The 11,124-nt window shown below is 37.4% G+C and overlaps 1 protein-coding gene across 1 annotated transcript in view; it reads left to right on the forward strand.

Annotated features, from left to right (window-relative positions):
* LOC138735520 (hormonally up-regulated neu tumor-associated kinase homolog A) overlaps positions 1–9,494 on the forward strand; it is a 31,624-nt gene extending 22,130 nt beyond the window's left edge. The window contains exons 7-10 of the mRNA XM_069883564.1: positions 2,421–2,598; positions 2,731–2,823; positions 5,452–5,686; positions 8,746–9,494. Coding sequence (XP_069739665.1) covers positions 2,421–2,598; positions 2,731–2,823; positions 5,452–5,686; positions 8,746–9,494 — 1,255 coding nt within the window. The remainder of the gene's footprint in view (positions 1–2,420; positions 2,599–2,730; positions 2,824–5,451; positions 5,687–8,745) is intronic.
* Positions 9,495–11,124: the final 1,630 nt, after the last annotated feature.

The raw sequence follows: 11,124 nt of genomic DNA on the forward strand, positions 1-11,124 counted from the left end.
CTTTGGTGCTTGAAAGGTAAATGGTAACCAATAAGGAAGGTTCTTGTTGGTTTTCACAGTGAGATTTGTTGCTCATTGGACACAAACTTCAGTGTCTTGCCAAAGAAACTTGCCCCATCAGGGTTTTACAGATGATAACTTCTTTCTTTCAGGGCACCACAGAGTTCCTTTTCTGGTTCCCTTATCTCAGGCGAAACACCACATAGCCAGCCATCTCCTCTTGTATAGACCACAAGGGCTTTGAACAGGCTGAACTAAGAACTCACAAACCATCTTCAAAATGGGGTTTCAAAACCAGTTTCCAAAATCCACTGCAGAAAACTATCAGTCTCTCCCTCTCTCTCTCTCTCTCTCTCTCTCTCTCTCTCTCTCTCTCTCTCTCTGTCACACTCAGAGAAAGGCCTGTTTGCCTCTCTCTGTTTGCAAAACCACATGATCTTCCTAAAACAGCAAACTGCCTTCAGACAGATTGCAGCTCTGTATCCATTCTTATGAGTCCATTCAACTGTTGCTTTCCATAACAATAATCCATTACTCCACAGCTTGTCCAATTAACTCCTACATGTGAGGTCCTTCAGCAAAGCAGTTTCCATTGTCTTTACAAAGGCACTGGGAGCTCTTGCATTTTAAATGAGATCTGTTTGAGGTGTTTGTTTTTGTTTGAGACCTACACTAAAAAACCCCAGAATTTATCTCCTTTAAAACATATCTATATACAATATAAAATATAACATTAAAAATATAATAAGCTTAAAATATAAGAATGCATTAAAATACATTAAAACCCATTGTATTTCCTGAGAAAAGCAGATGCCAGTATTTCTTGGTGTGTAGTTAAACTAATATCCAGTTCGGTATCACAGGTGAATATGCACAAGAACATGAAAATGGGAACAGTTGTAGGTCATTCAGTCCTTCTTGCCTGATCTGCTAATCACTGTTCACAACTGATAGAACTGGACATAGAACACTACGGCAGTCTGTATTGAACTATTATTCTGCCTAGTCTTGATGACTTGTACCTGGACCATAGCCCTCCATACCTCCCCCATCCATTTACCTATCTTTTAACTGAACTCTTATTTTCTTGCCTAATCCCATATCCTTTAACATTAAGTGAATGGTTGTGAACATATTCAGTAACTGAGCTTCCATAACCTTTATGGTTGAGAATTCAAAGGTCCATCATGCTCAGAGTGAAGAAAATTCTTCACATTTCTGTTCTGAATTATCTTTGCCTTGTTTTGAGATTTTTATCCCTGATTCTAGATATCCCATCACCCTTGCATCTACCTTCGAAATTCAACAAGAATTATGTACATTTCAATGAGATCACCTCACATTCTACCAAACTCAAGAGTGCATTGGTCCAATCTGCTTATTCCCTCTACACATAAAAACTTGCCATCATGGAATCAATCAGATGAACCATTGCAGCACTTCCTTCATTCTACTAGGTAAGGGAACTAGATCTGTACATTAATTTCCAGATGCAGGATCACCAAGGGTCTATATAATTGCAGCAAGACCTCTCTACTCTTCTGCTCAAATTGTTTTGTAGTAAAGCCCAATATACTTCTTTGCACTTCTGACTACCTGCTGAATGTACATGTTCACTTTCTTTGATTCATTTACAAGCACACTCAGGTCGTCAGAGCACAAACATTTCAATTTCAAAATACACTCCACCTTTCTTATTTACTACTGATGTAGATGTGTTTGCGCTTTTCCCCATATATTCTGCTAAACCCATGTCCATTTATTTAACCTGCAGTCTTTCTGCCTTCTCCAGCTACCGATCCTAAATGTCACCTCACTTTGATTCGGAGGTTGATCTATGAAAGATCTGTGAAAGATCCATTGCAACCATTTCAAAGGGCCTCAATTTCCTGAGCAATATTTATCTCTCAACCAACATCAGCAGTGGGTTTATCGGGTTATTATCACATTGCTCTGTTTGTGGGAGCTTGCTCTGTAGGCGTTGGCTGTAATGTCCCCCTTTTTTACAATAGTGATTATATTTCACAGACGTTTATCAAGGACTTGGGAATTTCCTGAAAGCTTTATGAAAACCATCATATGTCCAAGTCTTTGTTCCGTTGTATGTTATTTTGCCCTCTGAACTTGTATTATCCCAGCAGAACGTGTTATATGTATCCAATTTCTATGTTTCATTTTTTCCAAGGAATTCTGTTGTTAATGATATTTCCTCATTGTAAATACAGCTGTTTAATGATAGGCAAATAGATCACACTTTTAATGAATTTAAGGAAATAGTTTCAACATTTAATTTTCTTTGGTCTGCAGCTGAACAATCATGTATTTGGTTTCCTGTTTCTTATAATGCTGCCTTTCATACTCAGGAATTCCATTTAATGATATTGTGAGAATAACATGAATAATACTTTTTTATTTTGTAGACTTCATTCTGATGAACTGAACTCAGTAGTTTTGAACTTTATGACTGAGAAGAAAGGCTTTGGACTTACGGAGATTGTTAACACATTGATCAATAACAGGCCATCCCCCAGCATGGCAACTTATTACTTGTTATTACAGAAATTGGCACGATACCAAAAAGAAATAAAAAACAAGAAGGTACATAATATTAGTTCTTCGATATTTATGGTTCTTTCTAAAATTTTGACCTGCTCTGTATTATTGATTTTTTTTCTAAATCTGTTTATAATTTATTAACCATATTGTTTTATTTTTTACTTTATCATGCAGAAAATTGAATCAAGTGAGTGGAATTTATCATCTGAAGATTTGCAGATTGATCAAATAGAAAACAACCCTCCTAAACAAAGATCATGCCGACAGGTAGAACATTATTAGCTAACTTCAAAATTTACAAGGATTTTATGTGCAGGTTTAGCCTGTGCTAGTGCCCTATTTCTACAAACTAATTTTAATTCCTGTGCTGGTTTAGGACAGCTAGGTGGTGGTATGAGGTAGTGTATATAGTTATAGTTGACTACTGTATATATGGAGCTGGCCCACCCACTCATGACTCATACCCTATGACTCATCCCCCGTGGTCCTGAGCCATAAAGGTTGAGCCACCTCTCCCTTCCTGCCATTCCTATACCTGGATCTGGTACAGCAAGGTTCTTCTGTACATTAAAGCCTATAGTTCCCTCAGCTTAGTCTTTGTGGTAACTAGTAGCGCACAACAGGTAGTTCTTCAACCACTGTTCCAGAAATGACTCCTGTGGTATACAGACTCAAGGACTTTTAAATCTCTTCATCTGACTAGGATGCATATGGAAATGCAGGCAAGAAGAGAGGTGGATAGTTCCTTGGAATAATTCCTTCAGGAGAGCAAAGCATGGAGAAAAGAAGATTACTATTTGGAGAAACCTCCTTTGCCACCAATTCTTCACTGCAGTTTCCTGTCCATGAATACAAAGCCAAAAATGACTTAATTTGATTCTGACTTGCCTCTGTAAAATGTATGTGGCTTCCTTTAGAAGTATGTCCTTGCTTCATGTAAAATGGAACAGAGAAAAATCAAGAATATTTGTGTCCCATAGCACTTCAACAATTTTAATTCCCACCTTGTTTGTGGTTTTGGGTGTCAGAATTAAAGTCGCATTCATACAATAGATATACAAATTTGTTCAAGAGTCACTGATTGGAACTGTTAACTAAGTTCCTCTCTCTACAGATGCTACCAGACCTGGTGAATATTTCCAACATTTTCAGTTTTTATTTCAAATTTCCAACTTTTACATTTTTTTGCCATTAAGGTCTCTGGATCTTACTTTCTCTGGACATTTAATACAGTACAGAACTTTCAGTTCCAAAAGCCAACACTTCTTTACTGATCTCATTCCAAAAGTAGATTTTTGAATTGTAGAGTTTGTAGTGTGTATATACACTCTCAGAGAAGTAAGGTGATAATAAAGGAATTCAACTGAGTTTGGACCATTTAGAATTGGAACTTGAGACAAAAATCATTAATTGTTGCTTATAACATTGTAATCAATTGACATAATTTCACTTTTGAACTGTGTTTCCCAGGTAGACATGAATAAGACATTAGTAAATATCTAAAGGTTAGGGTTTCAGTATTATAATGAACTGACCAAGCCCATGAATTTGGATGCACACTTAATGCTCTGCTTCTTTCATCTCCTTCAGGTACAATAATTATCTACCAAAAAATTCAAAACTGTCTATCAAAATAGGTAGGTTCAGAACAAATAAATCCCAGGGAAAGATGAGATTTATCCCTGAGTGTCCAGAGATGCCATAAAGGAGATTGATGAAACATTGGTAATAGATATGGAGGCGATAGCTACCAATTAGCAGTGATCGATGAGGGCAAAATGCAATCTGACCGACCTGACTGATTTCTTTGGGGTAACATCTAGCAGTGTGGACTGTAGGAACCTTTATAATTTGGTTTGCCTCAGTATCAAAGGGCTTTTGATGAATTTCCACAGTAGATGTAATCATATCACACAAAAACAGACCCTTTGACTCACCAATTAATCCCACTTTATTCTCCACACATTCTCATCGACCATTTTCTACCATTCACCTACACAATGGGGGCAATTTACAGCTGACAAACAATTTATCAATCTTTGGGATGTGAGAGGAGACCGGAGCCTGTGGTGGAAAACCATGTGGTAACAAAGAGAACAGCACCCGATAACAGCATCGAACTTGCATCTCTGCAGTTGTGCGGCAGCAGCATTAATCGTTGTGCCATCCTAAATATTTCTCAAAGCTGTCGAGATCCATAAAGGAATTACAATGGGGCCAAGGCGTTACAAAAGAGAACATTTGTTGCAGGAGGTATGGCAGAGAAGGTTAAAATACTGAGTGGGGGACCTCAAAGCTCAGAATTGGGACAATACAAAAATGTAAGGGATGTAATATATGGCTGAAATGTAAGGGGGCATTAGTTGGAGTAATTGGATCACCCATATTACCAGTCTTAGTTAGTTCTTCACTGCCAATTACCCTCATGCTTACAGCGGGGACCAGCAGAACTATTAAGGACTAAAGGCACTTATTAAGCCATAGGAAAATCCTGTGTTAAGTGTTGGATCATTACTGGAGACTATCATAGGTCAGAAGTGGGATTGCTTATTAATATAAGAACATAAGAAATAAGAGTAGGAGCAGGCCATCAGGCCCACTGAGCCTGCTCTGCCATTCAATGAGATCGCGATTGATCTGATGACAGGCTTATCTCCACCTATCATCAGATTAGCCATGATCAGCCAGCGAAGTTACTCAATTAATACAAAAGGGCAGTTCAAGAAAGTGACTCACCACCATATTCCCAAGGATGCCAGCGATGTAGTGACATTGAAGATCATTATGAAACTGGTGGAACTAAGGCTGGTTTCAAATATTTAATTATTTCATTGTTATTTCCAGTAGAACCAATAAATTATACCCTGCCAAAAAAATTTATTTTGTTATTCACAGAGAGAAAATGAAAGAGCAAAGCAAAGAAATGAGGTGGAGGGAAGGATTTCAAATGTAATCCTACCATCAGAATCCCAGGAAACCAGAAAATCGGCTGAAAAGTCATATCAAGAGGATCAGAGAAACTCAGAGACAAGCAAAATACAATGGATGCACAGTCCCACAATAAAAGAGGTTATTAAAGAAGAGGAGATTGCAATTTCTTTAGAAAAGCATGACAACTGTTTCCCAGAAGGTAACTCAAGAATTTTATATAAATAAAAATTGTGTTTCTTATCAAAAGAGATGCAAGTTTTAATCATATTTGAGTTGATGCTATTCTAAATAACCAAAGCTCGTACAGTTAATAATTGCAGACAGATAGATTGCAGCGAAATATTCCACTCTGGTAAGAATAAGAGAAAAGGATCATTGATAAAGAAGCATTTGGTGAAACGTTTAACTAGATATTCATTTCTAAGGGTAAATTTTCATACCTGATATTATATATGAGGGTATTCCTTATTGAAAAACTCATTGGAGCAAAAATTGAAAATATTTTAATTAGGGAATTTCACTGGATTTTAAAAAAAAATAGATAATCTAATTGAAATGTGTTAATTTTGGGCATAAACCTTCAGTTTATGAATTATCTTGGAGCACACTCAAAATTGGTAATACAATTACATTTTTCAAGTTACGGAATTGAATTGGAATTTATTTATTGTCACATATACTGTGAGTATCTTGAAAAGCTTTGCATTGTGTTCTAGTCAAACACTGTGGATGGGATGAAGGCTTTGATCACAAAACTCAGGAAACTCAAAAAACTATTTTTTATTCTGGAATGGATCCCTGGATGTACAAACATCCAAAATATTGATGGAATAAATCTATCCTTAACTGAGTGTCAAGTAAGAGGATGGCCTCTTGATCCTTCCCTTGATCTCAGCCTGGGATAATTAACAAAAACATTAATCTTTTGCTTTGTCCTGAGTAATTTACAGTAGTGTCAAACCAGAATCTTTTATGTCATGTGGCTGGTTAAAATGTCCTTAAATTGTTGCTACATTGTTTATGAAGAATCTTTGAATGAATTTCAAAAGAAAAGATTGCCACATTAGTTTCCAAAATGGTGAAAATTATCATTGCCAACAATAGTGTCTATTTGATTATTGATTCTAAGTCACATGCAAACAAGTTTTTTTAAAGAGTGGCTCTTGTTCATGGATAGGCTGCTATTCATTGGCCCAATTAAAAGTGACACTTAATCCTTTACATGCTCTATATCATTCCAAACAAAAATCTTATCTCGTTTGAGTAATAACTAAAGACCTTTCAATATCTAGTCCAGAATAGATAAAAATAAGTTAATTCCTTTTGATGAGGTGCCAAAAATAATGTGGCCTAGTTGAAAAATCAGTACTGAAGAAAGAAAACATACAAATGAAGGGTATCAGATGTTTGGAACTCTCTTCACCAAAGAGTAACCAATACAATGATTTGTCTTTTCCAGAGGAGTTAAATGCAATGGGAAAACAGCTATTATGAATCAAGTCACAGATGAGTCCTTATTTTATTGAATGATTCAATCGGATTCTCCAACTAATGCTTGCAAACTCACCTCAATTCCTATTTACGGTATTCCCATCAACTACTATCTTGAATAATCTGGTTTCCGACCAGATGTGAAAAATTCTGATGAACTTGACTTGATTAAAAAATTTTAAATTTTAGACATACAGAATGACAGCAGTGCTTCCAATCCATGAGCCCATGTCCCCTTAATTATCCTACAACTCCTGTGCATTTTTGTAGGGTGGGAGGAAACTGGAACACACAGAGGAAACCCACATCGACGTGGAGAGAATGTATAAACTTGCCAGATTTGAACTCGGGTCGCTTGCGCTGTGATAGTGTTGCGCTAATAGCTACGGTAACTGTGCCTACAAGTTGGGATAAGTCTAAATCATATGGTATATGCATTAAATGTAAAATAAATTGGATTGAAATTCTATAGAAAGCAGCTGAAAGAAGTACAAGTATATTAAAATAAGGACCAAAATGATGTTTTCTACAAAGGAATTTAATTAAAAAAAAAACTCTTTAATCAAATTATAGAAGTTCCAAAATCATCAACTATTTTTCACAATATGCAGTTCAGTTTATAAAGTCTAATGACAAACTAATTAATACAGTGACAGTGTTGGTAGTGTTTCTACCTCACAGCTCTAGCAGCCAGGGTTCAATTCCAACTTTCTGTGTGGAATTTGTATTCTTCTTGTAACTGCATGTATTTTCTCTGCATGACCCAGCTTCTTCCCACATGCCAAAGACCTCTAGATTGATAGATGAACTGACCACTGTAAATTGCACTTAGTGGTAAAAAGTGGGGACAATAAAATCATATTAGCATAGGATTAGTACAGTGGTTTCCAAACTGACCCCTAAACTCGCATTCCACCTTAAGTATTCCCTAGGCTGTAGGTGATCTGTGATTACTAAGGGATTGCTTAAGGTGATATATGAGTGGAAAGAAAAAGATTTGAAAACCATTGTTTTAATCGTGCCTAATTGACTCATGCGTGGTTTTGTAACTCCAAAGAAAATGGGGCGATGACAACTTTTCTCAAGCAAATTATTTCCATGACATTTGGGTATAGAGCAGTGGTTCTCAACCTTCCCTCCCACTCACATATCACCTTACTAATCACAGTACACTTATGGCATAGGGATTGCTTAAAGTGGAATGCGAGTTTAGGGGGACAGTTGGAAAACCACTGGATTACTGTAAATGGGTCAGAATGGGATGACAAACCTGCTTCTGTGCTGTAAGACTCTATGACTGTAATTTTGAATTATAAGCATCTGGATAAAATAACAATTGAATACCTACTAATTATAGTTTTATATTGAAGAATAAATCAAGATAGACTTTTTTTCAATTATCTAGTGTTCACGACTTTCAATAGAAAGTCAACAACATAACATATTAAACTCGTTTCTCCAAGATGCTGCTGACCTGTTTTCATTTCAGATACCTAGCATCAGCATTTTAACATTCTGATGACTTATTTTGTAATTGAAAAATGATACCATTATCCTGCATGAGATTATCAACCAGCTACAGCCTGAAAGAATGATCATCTATTTCTGACCTATTCCCACAAGCCATTTTGTCTTTATTTCTATATTTGAACATGAGAATTTGTATGACAAACTAAATGTGTTTATTCAGCTGATAATTAAGCTATCTAAATTGATTTAGTTAATGACTCTCTGAAGTACAAAAACTATGTTGTGTTTTATTTGCAGTTTCTAAATTTGCAAGCAGGGAAATTGTGCACTTGGGACTTCCTTCATCAAGACATGTATCTGACCAAGATGGTTCAGATTATCAAGATAAATCAGAGGCGACCCAATGGACTCTTGCTGCTAAAAGACATGAAAATAAGGAACAAATACGGGCGACTCATTTGCAAACAACAGATCAACAGGAGATTGAAGGGATTTGCCAATCACCAACAGGCAGTGCTGATAAATTTACGCACAGAATTTTGCTCGAGGCTAAAGGACATTTTAAAAATCCAGCAGCCATTCATGAAACCAAGTTTAAAGATCTTCTTCAAACTATGGAAGACCAATCACCAATAGCACTTGGGAGGAATCAGAAGAAAGATGTGCACAATGTTGTGCGAATTAAAGCACCCCAGTATTCCCAATTGCCAAAACTCAAGCATGGTATTTTCAAGGATGATTTCAGTAAAAAACTCAGCTGGGTCCAAACACCTTGCCACAGAACAAGTAGGTTATCAGCTTTTTTGGTTAATGGTACCAGGCAGCCACTATTCCCACCTTCTTGCCAGCAGACTTTGATATTTAAGAGCTTGCATCAGTCAAAGGAAAAAACAAAAACTTCTCTCACCAGCAACATACTCAGAAGGAATTACATTCAGTTTAAGGCAACTCAGAAACCTATAGATTTAAATCTACCAGTTTTGCTACCAGCTTTTACATCAAAGTCAGACAAAAAGAGTGAAATTCTAAGGAATGACTTTGTGTAAGTAAAGTAATATAAGAATATTATTATGTAGGGAAGATTTTTATTGTTGACTATTTGTAAAATAATCATAAATGTATTTTTTTCCCGTTAGTTTTCAATTATATTGTAACAATCAGATGCGTCAAATTTTCTCCACTTTGTTGGGGAAGATCCACAAAAGGGAGGTGAACAGAGCATTTATCATCATATACACTTGCTGGTATCACAGAAAATTAGTTGAAAGAAGAGTGGAACTGGTAACTGAACATTTCCGAGTTTAGAGTTTTCAGATGTAACGGTGAGGTCGCAAATGATAAAAGGAGTCCATTACTGCAGTAAGGACGGAGCATATTCCAGTCAGCATGAGATGGAGGCACAGACATGTAGAGAAATAATAGAGGGATGTGAAAGTAAAAGGATTATGATAGCAGAGGTTTTCAACTTCCTCAAGATTAACTGAGATTACTGTAGTGTGAAAGCTGTAGAGGGAATTGGATTTTTAAAGTGCGACTTGGAGAACTGCTTCAGCCAATACATAGATAGTCTTACTAGAGAGGAGACAGTTTCTCAGGGAAGTTGGTCAGACAAGAGGGAAGAGCATTTTGGAAACTGACAAAACCTCTGTTACTTATGGAATAAGGACAAGGAAGGCCCATAAATTAAGATCCTGGATTAAAGAAAGGTTGATTTCATTATTATAGTACCTGATAAAAGTAGGCTGAAAGCAGCTATCTGCAGGTGGGTCTACAATGTACCCATTAAATTCCTAAATTGGGAAAGCACTATTTCCTAAATTGTGATCAAAATGTTCAGTAGAATCAGGGGCCTTGAGTTACCTCACTTACTGAAACATCTTCTTCTTTCCTTTGGCCTGGCTTCGTGGACGAAGATTTATGGAGGGGTAATGTCCACGTCAGCTGCAGGCTCGTTTGTGGCTGACAAGTCCGATGCGGGACAGGCAGACACGGTGGCAGCGGTTGCAAGGGAAAATTGGTTGGTTGGGGTTGGGTGTTGGGTTTTTCCTCCTTTGTCTTTTGTCAGTGAGGTGGGCTCTGCGGTCTTCTTCAAAGGAGGTTGCTGCCCGCCGAACTGTGAGGCGCCAAGATGCACAGTTTGAGGCGATATCAGCCCACTAGCAGTGGTCAAAGTGGCAGGCACCAAGAGCTTTCTTTAGGCAGTCCTTGTACCTCTTCTTTGGTGCACCTCTGTCTCGGTGGCCAGTGGAGAGCTCGCCATATAACATGATCTTGGGAAGGCGATGGTCCTCCATTCTGGAGACGTGACCTACCCAGCGCAGTTTGATCTTCAGCAGCATGGATTCGATGCTGTCGGCCTCTGCCATCTCGAGTACTTTGATGTTGGAGATGAAGTCGCTCCAATGAATGTTGAGGATGGAGCGGAGACAACGCTGGTGGAAGCGTTCTAGGAACCGTAGGTGATGCCACGGCATAAGAAATAACAAAGTAAACTATCCAGCTCTTTGTGCTTGTTCTTCCCTACTATTGATCAATTTTACCTGATCTTGTACCTCAGTGCCATTTTCCATCATCATATCCATTGATGTATAAATTTCTGAATACGACTGAGCTTGCACAGCCATCTACGCTTGAGAATTCCAAAGGCTCATCACCCCTTTAATTCAGATGTTTGTA

The sequence above is a fragment of the Narcine bancroftii genome, chromosome 6, assembly GCF_036971445.1.
Source record: "Narcine bancroftii isolate sNarBan1 chromosome 6, sNarBan1.hap1, whole genome shotgun sequence".
Classification (NCBI taxonomy): Eukaryota; Metazoa; Chordata; class Chondrichthyes; order Torpediniformes; family Narcinidae; genus Narcine; species Narcine bancroftii.